At 31.6% G+C, this 19,314-nt stretch overlaps 3 protein-coding genes and 1 long non-coding RNA gene across 7 annotated transcripts; 1 reads left to right on the top strand and 3 right to left on the bottom strand.

The window, feature by feature from the left end:
* Nucleotides 1-1,856: 1,856 nt before the first annotated feature.
* On the top strand, nt 1,857-7,939 carry LOC146950377 (syntaxin-132-like). Of its 2 annotated transcripts, none has more exons than XM_085746304.1 (13): nt 1,857-2,035; nt 2,394-2,510; nt 3,089-3,145; nt 3,247-3,295; nt 3,541-3,629; nt 3,731-3,804; nt 3,886-3,928; nt 4,015-4,075; nt 4,210-4,235; nt 4,325-4,402; nt 4,804-4,884; nt 4,977-5,042; nt 7,530-7,939. In XM_085746304.1, the coding sequence occupies exons 1-13, from the start codon at nt 2,018-2,020 to the stop codon at nt 7,698-7,700; spliced, it is 930 nt and encodes a 309-aa protein (XP_085602430.1). In that variant the 5' UTR covers nt 1,857-2,017; the 3' UTR covers nt 7,701-7,939. The 2 variants fall into 2 exon arrangements, with proteins under 2 accessions (XP_085602430.1, XP_085602431.1); XM_085746305.1 differs by lacking the exon at nt 7,530-7,939 and adding an exon at nt 5,147-5,631.
* LOC146950378 (uncharacterized) lies at nt 7,009-9,354 on the bottom strand. The gene is made up of 2 exons (XR_015027512.1): nt 9,071-9,354; nt 7,009-7,578 (listed from the first exon to the last, which is right to left on the bottom strand). It is a non-coding gene; the product is annotated as an uncharacterized LOC146950378 (long non-coding RNA).
* Nucleotides 9,355-10,855: 1,501 nt separating this feature from the next.
* On the bottom strand, nt 10,856-12,648 carry FOLB3 (Dihydroneopterin aldolase). Of its 2 annotated transcripts, none has more exons than XM_085746307.1 (2): nt 12,538-12,648; nt 10,856-11,478 (listed from the first exon to the last, which is right to left on the bottom strand). In XM_085746307.1, exon 2 carries the CDS (start codon nt 11,475-11,477, stop codon nt 11,076-11,078), a length of 402 nt encoding a protein of 133 aa, XP_085602433.1. In that variant the 5' UTR covers nt 11,478; nt 12,538-12,648; the 3' UTR covers nt 10,856-11,075. The 2 variants fall into 2 exon arrangements, with proteins under 2 accessions (XP_085602433.1, XP_085602434.1); XM_085746308.1 differs by having other exon boundaries at nt 10,856-11,568.
* Nucleotides 12,649-16,162: 3,514 nt separating this feature from the next.
* LOC146950380 (MYB-like transcription factor ETC3) lies at nt 16,163-17,436 on the bottom strand. Of its 2 annotated transcripts, none has more exons than XM_085741563.1 (3): nt 17,146-17,436; nt 16,571-16,670; nt 16,163-16,453 (listed from the first exon to the last, which is right to left on the bottom strand). In XM_085741563.1, the coding sequence occupies exons 1-3, from the start codon at nt 17,195-17,197 to the stop codon at nt 16,363-16,365; spliced, it is 243 nt and encodes an 80-aa protein (XP_085597689.1). In that variant the 5' UTR covers nt 17,198-17,436; the 3' UTR covers nt 16,163-16,362. The 2 variants fall into 2 exon arrangements, with proteins under 2 accessions (XP_085597689.1, XP_085597687.1); XM_085741561.1 differs by having other exon boundaries at nt 16,571-16,673.
* Nucleotides 17,437-19,314: the final 1,878 nt, after the last annotated feature.

Genomic DNA, 19,314 nt, shown 5'->3' on the forward strand with positions numbered 1-19,314 from the left:
TTATGACTCACATTAAGGTACATATTTGATTGTTTAGATGCATTTATCCATAATTCAAACGGTGCAATTTATCCTTCATCATATTTCATATATATTTTTTTTTTGACAAAAACAAAACGATATTCATTCATTCAAATTGATAGAGTACATCAGATACAAACATCGCTAAAAACGTAAAGGGTGATTCTGCGAACAAACTCACAGCACCCAAGTTAATAGCATAAAACGGCAAAATGCCTACAAAAAATATGATAAAACCTAAGTCACCGAAATTCACATGCTTCCGGATCTGCAACGTTGACGCCCAAATCATTTGTTGAATTTGTAATTGACTGATGCTGATCTTTCAATAGGAACTAAACGAACACCGCGACAAGATGCGAAATCAAACGCCGCACAAGACGACGAACAACACAACGCCGCACTTAGACGACGAAATCACAAAAAAAAACACAAAAGAAGAAACTTGATCTATGTGAAAACCACTTATTTAGATTGAAAGAAAAGAGAAAAAAGATGTAGAGGGGTGATTCTATGTCAAAAAATGACCTAAAACCACCCCTCCTCGATGAACGAAGGGGAAAGAAAGTTTAGAGAGAAGTTGGAGTTTCTCTCACTAGAAAACTAGGACCGGCTTTCTTTTTCTGAATGGATATTTCATAATTTAAATTGTTTTTAAGCATCACACTTATTTTTCATTCAAATGGTGTCAGATTGTTAGGCCGAATATATTCACGAGAGTTTGAAGTTAGAATTTTACATTTATATTTAAGTTTTTAACGGTGTTTGACACTTTGTCTACTGACAACAAAATTGTAGAGCAATTTTTTAGAATCTAAATGGTCCTATCAATCAATCATCTCATTTGTGTGTGTATATAGGACAAGGATGATGTCTTGGTTAAAAAACACTCACAAATATGTGTTTTTACCTTTAGACCAACCTCTAAAGTTCTTTATATTTATTTCATCAATATAATTGATTTATTTGACCAATGAACACAAATTAAGGAAAATATACAAATAAAAAAAGATAATAAGAAAATTATATAAATTAAAAAGAGATAATAAAAAAAAGTATAAAGAAAAAAAGAGATAATTATAATTTTAATAAATTACCTTAAATAAGAAAATTATATAAATTAAAAAGAGATAATAAAAAAAAAAGTATAAAGAAAAAAAGAGATAATTATAATTTCAATAAATTACCTTATCATGTATTGAAATCCACGTGGATTGGTCTAGTGGTGTAGGTTTGAAATATTGGAGTGTACTCCTCTCAAAATATCAAATTTAAATCCCCTCGACGTCAACTTGTGTAGATTAGTTCATACAAAGATTTATTCACATTTTAATAAACTCCACGCTAGTCAATCTTTAGTCATGTCTACCAAATTTCCAAAAACAAAACGAAAAAACTTATCATGTTTGATGTACTTTATTCATCTTTACATATATGTAAAAAAAAAAACATTGAATTGAAATTGGTGCAAATGGTATTAACTAGAAAACATAATTAGAAAAAAGTAATTAAAATGTTGGTACTTCCTCCACCAAAAAACAATCGACCTTGTTTAGTCAAGTGCGATCTTCACAAGACATATTTTAAAAAAAAAATTTATTATATATAGAGACAAATTATAGCATATAAAATATTTAGTTTATTTCAAGAAATATTTTCAAAATATTAACTTTTTTTAAGGAATAAAATATTAACTTTTTATAACTTTAATTAGTAATAGATAATTTTATTTCTTTTTTACAATAAAGAGTAATTATAGGAGAGAGATGAAGTAGTGTTTAAAGAATTCATCTATTGTGGAAAATAAAACAAGACAAGAAACAAATAGAAAAGGCATTGTTTTTGTTGTTGTTGAGAGAGAGAGTTCGTGGGTTGCCTCGCTTAACATCGCTGTCGTTTTGTTTTTCAGTCCAAACATAATCATTCATTCATTGTTGCCGTTTTACTCTCTCTCTCTCTCTCTCTCTCTTTGAAATTGAATTCATCATTCAGCAACATGAACGACCTTCTCACTGTAAGTTCATATTTCTAATTCACCCCCCAGAAAAAAATTCGATTTTGATTACTGGGTTTTTACTTTCCTTTCCTCAATTCAATTTTCAACTGAGGTTTAATTTTTAGCTTCTTTCCATTTTACCACTATGATTCTGGTGCAATCATGTTTTAATGTTTTAATCCTTCAAAGTTAAAATTGATTTCATCACTATTAGATCAAAATTAATCCTTATTTAGGTTTTGGGTGTTTCAATTCATTATGATATTGACTTGGGTTTTTTTTTTTCTTTCTTTTTGATTTGACTTGGATTGAACTCAAGTATCATGTTTTTGTAGATCAAATTCTAAGGATAGTTTTTTTGTTTTGTTTGTTGCAGGATTCATTTGTTAGTGAGGCTAATCATGGACAACCTTCTAGACAAGGTGATATTGAAATGGGATTGCAAGATCAAAGAAGCAGTTCTGATATGGGAATGGAAGCTTTTAATAAACAGGTCAACTACGTGTTTTCTACTCAGTTAATTTTAATCTTTAACAAAGTATAGATACACCTCAGATTAGGCGTGTCCTGGTGTCGGATACCTATCATGTCCGACGAAGACACCGATACATATGATTACATTGAATTATGTCATTTTTTTAAATTATAAACTGTGTCAATGTGTTTGTGTCTGTGCTGCATAGGACTTATGCCAACATTTGAATTTGTAAAATTGATTCTAGTTAAAAGTGAGTTGAATGTGAGGTGGTTTGTGTTTATATACATTCACGTATAAATGAGCTGAACAATAAATTTGAATGTAACAATCACGTTTGGAGTCAAAAAAGCTACAAATTCTAGCTTCAAGTTAGAATCAATTCTAGACTAGAGACAAAATCAATTCCAATGGAAATCACTCAAATATGTTAAAGTTAACTGTGTGTGTCTGGAATCACTTTTGACTCCTCCTACTTTGAAACCAAACATACAGGGTATAATGAAACTGAGAAGTTTTGATGCTTCAAGCTATTTTTGTTCAGTATGTCAATTGAATATCCTAAGTTTACTGGTATTTTTTTATTTTGTTATTAGATCCAAGATGCTGATAAACAAATTGAGAAGGTGTCCGCGCTACTTCAAAAGCTAAAGGTATCTATTTAGTTCATATATTACTTTGTAGCAGCAATGTCTCCTTATAACCATTTTGTTTTTGCCAAACTTATAACCGTTACTAAATGCACTTTTTGCAGGAAGCTAATGAGGAATCAAAAGCTGTTACAAAAGCATCTGCCATGAAAGGTATTGTTACAATGCAATGTTGTAATTCTTTTAGTTGAAAATACTTCAAATTTTTTATTACTCATAAGATTTTGCTGTTACTGGTTACTGAATCAGGACAATTGTCGTGCTAATAACAGTGACACGTTGATTAAATATTTCATATTTATTTCGTTTGAATGTGTCACCTTTTCCATTCTGACATCACATCTATTTGAAATTTCGTGTTTTTTTTATGACTGATAAACCTCTTGCATCATTCTCAGCTATCAAAAAGAGGATGGAAAAGGATATTGATGAAGTTGGAAAGATTGCACATGGGGTCAAAGCAAAAATTGAAGCTATCAATAGAGAAGTAATGTGATGCTAGCTGAATATTGTTTTAGCATATGTCAGTTTGTTATATAGATTTCGAATACGGAAAAAAAATAGTTAACCGGGATATGTTTTATGCAGAATCTAAACAATAGACAAAAGCCTGGCTGTGAGAAGGGCACCGGTATTGACAGAGCAAGAATGAATATGACAAAGTAAATTTATAGTGCATATCTTTATTAGCATACTTGATAAAAACAATTAAGCTGAATATCTATTTTTCCTTGAAATTGCAGTTCCTTGACTAAAAAGTTCAGAGATCTCATGACAGAGTTCCAGGTATGTTAGTCTGAAACACCTAACACTAGAAGCTGTTTTTCCAAGTTTATGTCTATCATCTCATCAGTGTGTATGTTATGTTGCAGACTCTCAGACAAAGAATACAAGATGAATATCGTGAGGTTGTGGAAAGAAGAGTTATTACAGGTATGAGCATTTTAGCCCCTTGATAAAGTTAACTGTGTTGCACTATGGTAGTACTATAGTTATTTATTTAAAAAGTATATGGTCATCACGCCCTTGTGTTTTTAACTTTGTGATTGTTTGACTTGATTCTTCAGTTACCGGAACTAGGCCAGATGATGAGGTGAGTTTGATTCATGAATTTGTTACTTGAGATGAGATATCCGCTATGCATAAGTTTTGGTTTAATTGGCTGTTTCATGACTATGTTAGACGATTGATCACCTGATAGAAACTGGAAACAGTGAGCAAATCTTCCAGCAGGCAATTCTTGAAGCAGGCCGAGGACAGGTATTTGATTTATGATCTTCTATTTGACCGTATTTTTTAATTTTGAAAAGCTATTCAGATATTATGACTTTTTCTCAATTTGTCTCTTCTTCAAACATAACCGTATATAGTTAAGTGATTTTTCGTATTTTCATCTCATGGACGAGATATTGGTGTGGTGAGCGGACGTTAGCGTGTTGTTTCTTGAGCTTAAAGGAGGAATATCTTATTATTTATTCATTTCTTTTCTTAGTAGGAAGGAAAAAAAGCCGTAATGCAAATTAGAAGTTTCTCCAAGATTATTTTTTATTTTGAAACACATCTGCAATTACAAATGCAGTTACAATTTGTTTTTTGCTTGTGTGGAAAATTGAAATTTTCTTCATGCAAAAGTTTAATTCAGAAAATTTGGGTTGTTGCAGGTCGTGAGCACTGTAGAAGAAATTCAGGAGAGACATGATGCTGTCAAAGAAATTGAGAAAAAACTTCTTGATTTACATCAGGTTTACTTGCAATAAAATCTTCGTCTTCAATATTTATTTAGTTGACAATGGTAACATTTATAATAATATGATTCTATCGTATTATTTTTCAGATTTACCTTGACATGGCAGTCTTAGTTGATGCTCAAGGAGAAATTTTAGACAACATCGAAAGCCAGGTTTGTGTCTTCGCTCATCCTTGATTTTTCTGTATATATATATGTTTGTATGTAGAATGCAGCGCATGTTTAGTTCAATTTGCGTTAATAAGAGGCTTGTTCAGGTCAACAATGCAGTCGATCATGTCCAGAGAGGGACAACTGCACTTCAAAGTGCTAAGAAACTCCAGAAGAATTCTCGAAAATGGATGTGCATTGCCATCATCATCCTGTTAATAATAGTAGCTATCATAGTTGTTGGCGTTCTCAAACCTTGGAAGAGTTCTTAGTCCCCTTGTCCATATATATAAGAGTCGTGTTGGTTGGGAAAGCATTTGCATGCGTCGGCGGGAACATCTTAGAGCAGGATTGATTTTTAAGACTTTTACTTGTTTGTATGATGCTTGATTTGTGTGTGTTGACTTGCTAATACATCGGTGTGTCTCTGTCTGACAATATACGAAAATTTTTATTCTTTGTAGCCTTAAAAAGTTTATCAGGGCTTCTTATTTCCTTGTACCATTCTAAAGCTGGTTTTGTTGCCATTTGCTTGTGACATATATTGCATTGTTGTTTTTCTTCTAAAGAAACTACCTTTTTTTCCCTCTCATTTTGTCTCTCTTTATATGTTTTTTCGTTTTTGTTTTGCCTAATTGTCAGTTTCTATTCCCACCCCCAACATGTGTCTGGAAGTATACGTACAAGAAAACACAGTTTTGTTTCCGTTGGAAAGTATACTTCCAGACAGGTAGGTTCCCAAAAAAGAAAACATGTTATCCGAACAATCTTAACTCTTGAACTCCAATGCTTGATCAAGAGTTATGTTTGATAATCCGAAGTGTTATAATTTTGAGAAAAAAAATGTGGTTATTTTACTATAATTTCACTTTTTCTTTAATTGATTTTCAGTATGTGCTATTAATAACCACATTAAAAAGGGTGTGATCAAATAAAAAAGAACAGATTTCCGATCTATTTTGTCCAAATGTCAATTGCTTCCTTTTCTTTTATTGTCTTTTGAGAAAGAGTTTCAACTTTCAATTACTATAGTCCCTAATATTTTTCATCTATCTCAATTAGGATAGACTATATTATATGGTAAAAGAATAATTTTTATTTTACACATTATTTACACACTACATTGATAGAATATTTGTGATTATGTGAGTTCTATAAAAAAACAAATTTTATATATATATATATATATATATATATATATATATATATATATATATAGAGAGAGAGAGAGAGAGAGAGAGAGAGAGAGAGAGAGAGAGAGAGAGAGAGAGAGAGGTTTAAAATGATTTTAAAGAAAGTTATTAAAACAAAAATCCCTCTTTAAAGTATGAACAGTTTGAGTTGAGATAGATAAATAGGTTTTAAACGAAAGTGAGTTTGATCCTCCTATCTAGATTGCTTAGATCAACTTCAACTAGGTTTCTTTAGGGGTTCATAGATTTTGCCATGGAAAACATGGCATCCAAAGTGAAAAGTCAGTCATTCGACAAACACTCAAATTTTAGCATTATATAATGATAAAAAAAAGATTTTTAGGCTCACTATTAGTTATAAGATCATTAGTAATTGGGGAAGAAATATACCATTCATTGAAAATCATGCAAGTTCTATATGATTTAGTGAAATCCATTTGAATTTCAACCGATAGAGGTGTGTATTGAATAGGCGTGTTAGAAAGTGTGTTGCCAGCACTATTCTTTATAACCAAAGAGGACAGTGGAGAATTAAAAAGTGGTCTGGGTGGTTTTGGGTTGAATAGAGAAGTTGATTCTCTCTTAAAATTGACTTATCTCTTTTACTATTGATTTACTGCTAATCATCTTGTGAGGAGCATTGCTCCAACCATCTTGATTTTTTAGTTCATTTCAATTAATTTTCCAATTCAGAGTAATACACAAATATTTTCCTCCATCTGTTCTGTTACTGTTAGTTTTGTTGAAAGGAAAAACAGGAACTAAGCCCACTAACGTTCTTAAATGAGAGCCATTTACGTTCTTAAATGTTACATCATTGAGAAATTCAGTTCCCTCCCCTGATATTGCTCAAAATTGAGACAAAACCTTCCAGAATGTAGTTTTAGAGTAAAAAAAAAAATTAATAAGACACCAGAAGATAGCTTCCGGTGGTTGATAGGCTTTTGGAGCGAAGAGCCTCACTCTACATACGATCAATTTGCTTAAGTGATTGGCATGTAGGAACACATTTAAGCAAACCCAAAGTGCATTGCATTCGATTTACAGAAGTTATCCCGTGAAACTTTTGAATATAAACCATTGAGCACAAAACATTTCAATCTCAACACTGTTGGATTCAGATTCGCTTTCTTTCAAAATCAGTTTCTTTTCCCACCATCAAACTTAGATACAGTCATTTTGTCAAATAAAGCTTATAGTTTCTTTATTGTATTACACCAATTCTATTACACCAATTCCTTTATCATTTCATACTGCTAATCATTGTGTTGTCAAAATGGCATTCTGATACAAACAGGTGGCAAATGCAACTGATCATGTGAAGTCGGGTAACGATGCTCTACATACTGCAAAGAGTTTGCAAAAGAAGTCAAGGAAATGCATGATGATTGCCATTATATTGGTCCTGCTCATTGCCATCTTTATAGTACTCGGTGTTGTGAAACCATGGAAGAAACCAGAAAAGTAAAGTAACGTATACACAAGAGAAATTTCAATATTTCACATGTTTTTTCAAGTACATGTCAACATACATTTGATACAGCAGTTTAACAAGGTTTATGGTATCTCCTATTTTTACATTTTTGATAAAGGTATCTATGTTCATTGAATTGGCTTTCTGTGCATATTTGCATGGCTAATGCATACTAAGATGTCAACTTTTATATACTCTGAGTAATCAAAGGGAAAAAAAATGCACCTTTGCAATTCATGGCTATCATTTACTTGTGAGCATTGATGACTTTCTTACCGGAGAACAATGCTACCCACACTTCACTTTGGTTAGCCAACTATTATGCTTATTTAACCAATGATCTACTTATAGTTAACCACCAATCTAAAAGGGATTTGGCAACTAGTAGTTACTCCCTCCGTAAGGAAATATAAGTAAAAATAGGTCAAAGATTTTTGTTACATACGGAGTGGTGGTTAAGCATATGTAGGTTATTGTTGGATAGGCTAGATTGAAAGTTAATGAAAGTATTGTGTGTATAAGTCTATAGAAGTATCACTCTTCTTTGTGTATGTAAATGATTGATATAACTTCAGAAAAAATAAAGCATGGTAGTATGTTCAGAAGTATGCATACAATTGAGGCAAGCTTGAATTTTGTGAAGTTAGTCTAGATAAATAAGTTATTTATCTAATTAACACAATGGTTGAGAATTATATAAAGTAACATTGAAAAGGTAAATAGATGTCAAACGGTGGCACAACTTACAAGTTGGAGAAAAGAAATCTCATGGCCATCATTTTTTGTAAGAAATATTTGTGATCAGTGGGGGAGCTTCTTTATGGCACAAGTAAGGCAGCTTCCCCAACCCCAAAACCCCTTTTTTGAAAAAAAATTAACATGAGGGATATGAGCCATGTTGTGTCACCATCGATTCAAACTTATCAATTTTATAATCTCTTCGTCAATTGAGGTAACTGATGTCAAAGATAGAATTACCTTTTTATATAATCATGTACTCATTTCAAAGGCTTGAACATGAGCTAGCTTGGAGCTTTAGAGAAAAAGCAAGGACTACAAAAACTAATCACCTGCTTTCATACTCTGGCTGTTTCTATAATAGTATCTATAGCTAACACTAACATAACTTCCTTTGAGTATGAACATATTGTGTTTTTGATTGAAAGATGAAAGAAATTTATCTTTGTAAGCTTATATTTACAGGAAAAAGCTTCCCTAAAGTAAATTTGCCTTTAATTCAAACAAGTATGGATATATTCCCCACTTGCTCATTTTAGAGACACGTTCACTTTAGGAGTGCTATCTCTGACTCACGTACCAAACTTTGATTTCATCAAAACGAGAAGGAAAATACATGTACATACCTTTCAAACCTGAACGTTGCTTCAGTATCTCAAAAGTTATCACACCTTTCAACTGTTGCCAAAACTCACCATAACCCTGAAATATTTAGTCGGTTTTTGCTACTGCTTGCACTATCATCATGCAATATCTCAGTTATCTTGCATAATTCTTGGGGTGCTTTGAAATTTTCAACAGCCTAAGCACCTATTGTCTCCATTGCTAGCAATATCACGAGATCTCATTAGTAGAGCACATACTATTAACCATTACCATTGCTCATCTACAACAAAAATCTTCCATACGCATCAAGGCCTCATGAAAAAACAGCGAGCTAACACTAAAGTTTTGAAGGCATGCCTGGCATGAAGAAAGAAGAATAGCGGGAAAAAGTTTCACCAATCACAATGCTCTCATTTATCCTAATAGTGAATGGTCAGGCCATTTCATTTAGATATTGCATCTTCCTTCAGCATCCATAGGGCTTAACGAGGAATGGGGTCATTGAATGCCCTTAAGTTTTGATATTTTCATTGCTGAATAAGATAGCCCAAATCACAATCAAACAAAGTTTATCAACTGCAGGGTGATATCGCCCAACATTCACCATTAACCACAAATTCCAATTTTAACTGTCTATTCTCGCACGTTGAATACTGCCTCCAGCTATATTTGTAACACTTTTTTATCAATAGGAGAAAGAGAGAATAGTCTAATTTAATTAGGGGAGAGGAGAGGAAATAGGCGATAAATTCTCCAGTGGGAATTCGAACTCTGTCTCTTTGGGTTGCAAAACTAGGCAGTCACCACCGCACTAGCACCCATAGGATTACTAGCAAGTATCAACACATTTCGCTTGTCCCTTTTCTTGATTAAATTCAAACCTTCTAAAATAGTTTGTTAAATAAATATCAGTAATAGGAACTATACTTTTTTCAATTAGGCACATTATCTAGGAGATTTTTTATTTTTTATTTTAAAGGTGGAGAAAGTATATTAAACTTTCAGAATTTCATCTTTTCTTGATAGATGAGTCACTCCAGTACTGCACAGTAGCAGATGGACAAATTTTTAGCTATCAAAACTAAAACAAATTCATGGAAGTACACATAGATAGCCCCTTTTTATTTTTGACCAAAAAGTACATAGCAACTTGAACAACCTTTTTTCATTCAAATCAACTAGATGAAGGGAATTACAGTTATTTATATCCCAACAAGTTTTCATATTTCTTGGCATCTTGGATTATTATGACTGAGGGCCCACTTGGATTATGCTTATTTTGAGTGTATGCAAAACAGATTATGCAAATAAATAAGCTTTTAAGTATTATTCTGAAGTTTGTCAATGTAGTTCATGAAAATACAATTTTCATTATTGAAAACTTACAAATTAACATAAAAACTTAGTTATTTGCATAAGCTGTTTTTCATAAGCTAAAAAATAAGCCAGTCCAAACGGACCCTTAATTTACAACCATAACATTTATTAGACCTCCGGCATATGAAATGAAATAACAACAAGAATAGCATTATCACCATTTCAAGACCGCAATATGATCACCGAACTATCAAATACCAAAAAAGGCATGTCAATTGTCAAGCAGATTAAGCTTTGTGCGTGGTAAGGGACAGAAACATAAACCTTCAAGCTGGCAAAAAACTTCAAACAATCATGTGTCAAACATTATTAAGCAACCAATAGTTGACATTTTAATTTGGTTCCAAAGCAGTCCTTTTTTTTAATGGGAAGTGGTTTTTATTAAACAATGATAATCATATAAACTTTACTCAAATACTCTTTGGCAGTTAAAAAATAACAGAATCTCACTGCATTTTTTTTTGTTATATGGTGTCGTCCACTGTCCAGTTTATCTGGTTACAGTTTCCTTTCTAATTATTTTACCAAGACTTATATGAGATAGAGATATCTAAAAGTAATGATGGTACGCTCAGGGAAGAGTAATGTTACTACTGTATCAAATAGAATCGAAAGACATAAAAAACCTGCATAGTAAATATGAAAGTTCTAGTCTGTCAAATCGCCTCTGCGTCTCAGAATCTCAACGCCTAAGTAATCAACCGGACCCTGAATTGCCACATGAGGCTTTCCAACCTTCACACGAACAGCAGATATCTTTTTCTGAACTTCCAAAGTAGCGATTGCAATTTTATGGGCCACTGACTCCAGAAGGTTTTGAGCTGGTCCTTCAATAACTTTCTTAGCTATAAGATATATTTCAGCGTAACTAAAAGAATCAGACAAGTTATCAGATTTTCCAGCTGGTTTGAGATCCAACCAAGCATCCACGTCTACCACAAACTTCTGTCCTAGCGTCCTTTCTTCCGCTATTGCTCCGTGAAAACCATAGAAAGTCAATCCCCTTAGAATAAGTTTGTCTCCCCCTATTAATGCATCAACACCTTCCATTCTATGCACGCGCGCGCACACACACACACAAAAGATAAAAAAATTCTCATGATAACAAACAAAGGGGCAATAAAAGTGTAATATTCAGCATCTGAAAAAGATCGAAGGACAATGATATAGTATACAGCATAGCAAGAATAAACTCAGATATCTAAGATCAATACTAGACTAACAACTGCATAGCTCAAACTCCCATTAGCTGAAGAAAAACATGATTCTGTTTCAAAACGTCGCATTTGATTGACTGTTTTCATCTAAAATAGAGTTAGCTCCAAAATAAACGTTCGATTAAAAGTAAAAAAATGAGAGTTCCACACTTTGATTTTTACCACAAACCTACTTTTTGCGATAAAAGTGTTCGACCATATATCATTTCACCCGAAACTAACATTTAAAACAATCAATTTGCAAAACCAAGATATAATATAAAATGAAATTTGCAACCACTCACCCAAACAGGCACTAAAAAAACACTTTTTCAAGTTCTCTACTGAACTTGTGAGCTACTGAAACTGTTTTCTTTTTTTCTTTTAAGATTCATTTATTTCTTAGGATGTTAATTCACACATATGCAAGCTTGCTTTAATAAAAATGCAGTCTTTGCATTAAAGAGAGAATCTCAATGTAAATTTAATAATTTGCTCACTTAATTTCCACATATAAATCACTTCATAAGAAATTATAATTAAACAAGATAATCCAAAATCAAATTTACAAAAGCTCAACAAAAGACTCAAAATCCATGATTTAGAATCTCCACTGAGCTTTTGAGCTCTTAATACTTTTTAATTTTTGGATTTAAGATTTCATAGGAAGTAAATTCACATACATGCAAGCTGTTATTATTACGAAGAAAAAATAATATGAAGAGCCAATAAACGAAAGAGACAAAAAGCATATAATTTTACTGTCATTATCATCAACCAAACAAACAGCATAGTGATAAGATCTAAGCAGAATCAGGAATATAATATTGAAAATAAAAATCTGAAAATAATACAATAATAAGAAAGAGGAGTTTGATTTGAATAATTAGAAGTTGATAGAAATAAGTTTATACCTTGAAAAGCTTAGAATTTGATGTTCCTGTATGTATGGTTGTAGAAAGGTTGAGAAGATGGATCTATTTGCTGTGATTTGTGTTTTGGGAGAGAGAGAGAAAGAGAGACGTGAGAAGATGAATTTCTGCTAAGGTTATTTTATATTTTTTGATTGATTAATTAATGAAATAATTGGTGGGTGCAAAATCAACAACAATGGATAGTATAATTCATGCTAAGCTAGCTTCCATAAATTTTGTCAACAAAAACAAGTTGACTTCCATAGGTTTTCTTATTATATTTTCATTTTAAAATCTATAAAATAATAATCCACAAATCTTAATTCAAGTGAACCGTGATCGAGGTTCAAATCCCGACTTCTCAATTTATATGTATGAAGTTTGAATGTCTTTATTATTTCGTGCATCGGTCAAACAAATAATATATTTTGGCATCCACATCATTTAAAATGATTTTGAAAAATAATACAAGTATAATTATATGAGTAAATTGGTGAATATATATATATATATATATATATATATATATATATATTTATATTTATATTTATATTAAGAGTGTATTATATTTTAATAAATAATTGGGTGTTTAATGAAACTACAAAAATTATTCAAAGTACAAAAAAAATATATAATATGAAAGAGAAATGTTTTACACAGATTACTTTTTTCGTTGGATCCTCTCTGTGAAGCCCCGATACTTCAAAATGGATGACGTATCGTATCCCCTGCGTATCTTGCACCGATACCTGCCTGATACTTGCCGATACGTATCAGGAGAGTATCCAAAGATTAAATTTTATTTTTTTAAAAAATAATTATCTGATACTTCCCGATACGTAGCAGGAAAGTATCTGATAATTATCCTACACCGATACCTGCCCCAATACTTCCCAATTAATGTTAACTAAAATAACTTAACTCTTCAGTACAGTGCTTCTTTTTTGGATCGATATAGTATAGCACTAACAACGTTCTTTTGGATATAGTATAACACTTATGGTGCTCTTTTTGGGATATATTGTGTATGTAATTGACTAATCATCACTCTCTTAATCATCAATATTATTTATATTTATGTTGATGTGTTACGAGCCTATGACTGGTTTCCTTTGTTTGTTAATATATTTGCATATTAAAATAATGGTTATAATTATATTGAACATTTAATTATATAATTTTTTTTATTAACGTATCCCAGCAGTATCGTATCTTGATTTTTGAAATTTTCCTGTATCGGCGTATCAGTGCAGTATCGTATCTCGTATCCGGGCTTCATAGGATCCTCTCCTTTTTCTCCTACCCCTTTATATGTTCTCATGCGTAACAAAGGGCATTTTAAAAATTTCACGTCACCTTGTGACCCGTCATCAAAACCCTAGTTTCTTCTCCTTCATCCACCAAAGAGGGGTGATTTAGGATCAATTTTTGATCCAAAATCACCCCTCTAACTCGTTTTTCTCTTTCCCTTTTATTGAAATAAGTGATTTTCACATCTATTTCGTTTTTTATTTTGTGATTTCGTCGTCTTTGTGCGACGTTGGTTGTTCGTCGTCTTTGTGCGACGTGTTTGTTTGTTTGTTTGTTTCACTCAGGTATTTGATCGGTTCAGATTGTTAGATCAGCTTCGATCCAGTGCAGATCCAATCAATGACTTTGGCGTCATCCACGTTGCAGATCCGGAAACATGGTTATTCCGGAGATTTAAATATAGTCATATGTGTAGGCATTTGTACTTTGCCGTTTTATGCTATTAACATGGATGTTGTGAGCCTGTTCACAGATTCATCCTTTTTGTTTTTAGCGATTTTGCATTATATTGATGTGCTCTATCAATTTGAATGAATGAATATCTTCTATTTTGTCAAAAAAAAAAAAATTCACGTCACCACCGTCTCTTTCCTTGTCCTCATCTCTTTCACTTTCATAACACAAAGTCACATACCCACCCACCACAAGTCACACCAACTCATTACCGCAGTCTTCTCAGATCTCACCAACATTGTCCTCACCTCCTTTATTTTCTTTCTCCTCTCTGTCACCGTTCACAACACTCTACCAACACCTCCATTCTCCTTCTCGTTCACAATACTCCACCAACAACCCCACCGTCGTTGTCGTTGCCATCTCAGATTTCACCACCACCGTCCTCACCTTCATCTTCTTTCTCCTATTTGTCGCCGTTCACAACACTCCACCAACAACAACAACATCACCTACATCATTTTCATCATCGGATTCACAATCTTCAGGACTTGTTGTCACAAAACTTACCGTTTCACAAAATAAAAGGACGTCACATGTCACAGTTGTGTGTGGAGGTCAAAGAATTGTATGTCACCTAAGGGTATGGATATAGCAGAACTCAATAAGAAATTAAAGATTTTATTCTTGAAAAAAATATTTGTATCACGTTTCTAGAAGAAAAAGAAAGTAATATGCTGTTATATTTTTTTTTAAAAAAAATAGAAGTCTAGGTTGAAAAAAAAAATAGGCAACTCACATAATTATATTCTTAAAAGAAAAACTTCAATTATAGACCGGTAGGCAACATATAACATGTGTTAAAATCTAATGCATCAACGTTAAGAGTTTAAATTCTCTTGTAAGATATCAGTGTTACTTAGCCTAAAAAAAAATTGAGCCAATTTGAATATAGTTTGAAACTTGTTCCGACAATTAACTCATTGATCTTGATTTGTTAATCAAATGAGTTGAATTTGAGTTAAAAATTAAATTCGATAATCAAATAACTTTATATTCAATATATCCATTAAACGATTCATGCTTATGATAACTTTAATTTTAACTTGATCTTTGGCTTTCATTTTTTTAAAACTTAAAAGTTAAAAATCTAAAAACTTTGACTAGTTTTAACAAAATAAATATATTTTCAAATTATGTGTTTCGATTAAACAATATGAATCCAACAAACTAAATCTAGTTGTTCATAAATTTCAAACGAATTGAACTCAAGCTAAAACAGTTCATATTGAACTCGAGTTTCGAGCTTAACAAAATCTTATCAAGTTGAGTCGGACTCTGACAAGTTCAACTCGACTCATTTCTTGTACCACTTGAATAAATCAAAATAAAAAATTTCTTCTCCAATTTTTAAAAATATAATATATTTTAGTGCATCAGGGCACAACATACCAACACCGGTGGATGTTCGTGTTCACTTCTGATTGATAAACTTTAGAAGAATTTGAATTTAATTCATGATTTAAACAATAATATTTTATCAAATTTTATTTACTCATCGTCGAATTCCAGATTACCGTGAATTGAAAAGAAAAGAACACTTGACCAAAAAAAAAAATAAAAAAATCTGTGTGTGTTGGAAATTTATTCTTCAACTGTGAAGGTGGTGTGCGTCAATCTCCAATTTGCAGCTTGGTAAAATTAATATAAGTGGGAGCAAGATTGATCTATTTTATCGGCTCAGAATCAAACACACTACATAATGCATGGCAAAATTTGAATATGCACTAGGTTTGACGATATAATTCTGTTAAAAAAATTAATGTTTCACCCATGATGAAATCAAAGTGTCTCACGATAATTACTTCATCTTCAACCCGAAGAACACTCACACCAAGCAACATTTAGATAGAGAGCATCATAGTAAAAAGATGTATTTTATTGTTGCAGCACATTTTAATTAATGGCAAACACCACAAAATTATTGTCTAAACTTCCAAATGCACTTTTTCATAGAAAAAAACTTCAAAATGCATGCACTCTCACTTTTCTTGTTTCAATTAAGAGTGAACACAAAATCACACATGCTGTATGAACCATATATAGTATTTCTCTAACACTTCATTGGCTAGTGGAAGAGGATCTTGAAGTCCAGTAATTCTTTATTTCTTCAGCTGTTCTTCCAGGTATTCTTCCCGCAATTAAAGGCCACCTGAAAATTAATATATTATTATTATATTCAAATGGTTAATTTTATTTAAAATATGATAAACAAGCCAAGTGTTAATTATTTATACAGAGGAAATATAATTTAATCATACTTCATTACCTATTCCCCACTAGTTTATGCATTCTGATGATAAGATCTTCTTCATCTTTAGAAAATTCTACCTTGGAATTTGCTCGAGTACCACTGGAATTGGATTGTACTGCTATATATAAATTTAAAAGCAAAAAATCACACTTCCCCTCCATCTAAATGTAGTTTGTCATATTTAATTTTTCTTTTATTAAACGAGGTAGCTATATATTGATAAAAAAACGAGGTAGCTATATGAAAAACTTTTATTTGGATCATCATCTCTTATAAGTTATAGGTATATTACATCTAGTTATTATTATAAGCAAAAATCTACTTTATTTAAGATTAACTGAATATTTGATGTAATTAAGAAGTATATTCTATTGACTAAGTACACCATTTATTCTATAAACCTAAAAAATAATTTTTACTTATAATAATGATCGAACTGAGTGTTTAAAAATCATCATGTGTAAAAACATTTTTATAGATAATTGTATTTTTATCATAAAATTGAGTGCTAATTACCAATAATTCCTCATAACTCCATGCATGTTCTTAATCAAACATATGGGGACAATGAATGAATAAATTAAAGGTACCTATAGAAGAATCAGAAGAAACTTCCTCAGAGGAGCATTCCACGTTGGCCATATATATCTTGCAAAGGGGAGTTTGGAAAAAGATATTACTATATGGTATATAGTATTGTATGTGAATTAATAGGTGGTGGTGTGTGTGTATAAATATAGGGCAAAGTAATATTGGAGGATCAGGGTTAGGGACAATAGTTGACAAGAGTAGTGAAGAATGGGTGGTGGAGAGGATGGGAGCAAAGTAAAGAGAAGACTGAAGGTTGGGGTTTGACCATTTAACTCTACTCTTCTTTTTGTTCCTATAGGTAGTTGGACATCATTGTTAGCTCAATAATATTACTTCTGCTGGTTTAGCAATTTTCTTTGCTAAGTTAGTGGTTTTTGCCACTGTTCATATAGTATGTTAGTACTTGTTTTGTGATTTGTTTTGGTTGTATTATTAGTTTTTGTCTAATATTTTGAACAACCTCTCATGTTGAATGTCGATTTCCAATTTAATAAACAATTTGCTTCATGTGCCTTCTTTTTAGACAATACATGAAATGACCCTGAAACACAAGTAAATTTGCCAATTCAACTCATTTTTTAGTTTTCCTTCTATTCATTTTTGACATTTTGTAAAGTGGTCGTTCAAATAGTTTTACGGTTAATTAGGGAATACAACTGTGATATGTGAATATGTGACACCTATCTATCTACACACTGATCTTACATTAATCTCACCATTTTTTAGACTAATTTGCTAATAAAATTTGGTTCTTAGACACTAATTTGATATCTAAGAACCAAATTTTATTAGCACTCAATAACGTGCTAAGAACCAAATTTTATTAGCATTCCACTAATAAAATTTCCGGCTTATGAATTTACGAATTTATTAAAAAGACAAATCATTTTGACTAAATACAATTTTGAATATCAATTTTCGTATTCATCCACTCTTTACATTATATTTTGAAAGCCACAATAAGTAGGATTAAATTAGAGATATAATGAATGAAGTACTTAATTTAATAACTTTTTTTTATATAAAAGTGGTTTAATGACATCAACAAAGTTGTGTTATTAGACTTCCACAACCTGAGAGATCAAAATTCATATTTTATTTTGGAGAGTTGTCCATGTCCGACATGCTTGACACGATTACTTTTGATGGAGAGAAATTCTAAAGAAAAAAAAAGTTGTTTCATAACTTAAGACAAATGTTTTAGGGAAAAACACAAGTAAATTTAAAATTATAAAACTATCATAATTTTTAAATATTTTAATTTTAATAAAAAAAATCAATACTATAATATAAATGTTAAATTGACGAATTTATATACTTGAAAATTATTCAATATATTTTAGTGATTAAATTAGAGATGACATAATTTACGGGTTAAATATTTAGTGCATGGAGGTGGGTTCCATAGAGGTCAAGTGGAATGCTTTATGGGCAACAACATGTCACAGTTTATGGTATTAGAGGAGGAACAAGGAATAACATGATGATAGTTGTGTGAGCAATAGGCTCTCTCTGAAAGCTATCATTCAAAAATAATTATGAAAACTAAATAAATTAAACTAAAGAGAATGTAAAACTAGCTAATAAAATAAAAGACATTTTTCCATCGATTTTGGTTCCTTTTCCTAATGAGATAATACACTTAATATTTTAAGGTCCGTTTGATGGTCAGGATAGGATAGAGGCAGGATATGATATAAAGCTGGATAGAGATAGGATATGATAAGGACATGATAAACATTAATCATATCATGTGTTTGATGCGCACATGATAACAAACATGATATCATCATAATTAAATGAAAAAATTTCTCTCATAATTAATTAAATATTATAAAAATGGAATGTTATTAATTATAATAGAAAAAACATGATATCATTATTTTAAAAATGACAATAGTTTAAAAATGGCAAAATATCAGGAGAATAAATAAGGAATGATTTTCTAATCCCATCAGGATAATTTCTAACCCAGCCTATACTCAGGATAGAAATTACAAAGGAAAGTCAGGATAGGATAGGAAAATGGTTTATTTTATCCTATCACGTTGGTGCATCAAACATGAGATTTAAGCAGGATATGATTAATGTATCATATCCTGTCTCCCTATCCTGACCATCAAACGCACCCTAACCATCTATCTATGTGGCATAATCTTGAGATGTGT

The sequence above is a fragment of the Medicago sativa genome, chromosome 2 (assembly GCF_051527215.1).
Source record: "Medicago sativa cultivar Bolivia chromosome 2, Bolivia_mono, whole genome shotgun sequence".
In the NCBI taxonomy this organism is placed as follows: Eukaryota; Viridiplantae; Streptophyta; class Magnoliopsida; order Fabales; family Fabaceae; genus Medicago; species Medicago sativa.

Excerpts from the sequence above, each read along its gene's own strand:
- LOC146950377 (XM_085746304.1), top strand. Across the intron at positions 3,805-3,885 it reads GCAAGAATGAATATGACAAA|TTCCTTGACTAAAAAGTTCA; the intron begins GTAAATTTATAG and ends TTGAAATTGCAG. Across the intron at positions 4,403-4,803 it reads TTGAAGCAGGCCGAGGACAG|GTCGTGAGCACTGTAGAAGA; the intron begins GTATTTGATTTA and ends GGGTTGTTGCAG.
- FOLB3 (XM_085746307.1), bottom strand. The coding sequence starts at position 11,477 with ATGGAAGGTGTTGATGCATTAATAGGGGGAGACAAACTTATTCTAAGG.
- LOC146950380 (XM_085741561.1), bottom strand. The coding sequence starts at position 17,197 with ATGGCCAACGTGGAATGCTCCTCTGAGGAAGTTTCTTCTGATTCTTCT. Across the intron at positions 16,674-17,145 it reads TTCTTCTGATTCTTCTATAG|CAGTACAATCCAATTCCAGT; the intron begins GTACCTTTAATT and ends ATTTATATATAG. Across the intron at positions 16,454-16,570 it reads CATAAACTAGTGGGGAATAG|GTGGCCTTTAATTGCGGGAA; the intron begins GTAATGAAGTAT and ends ATTAATTTTCAG.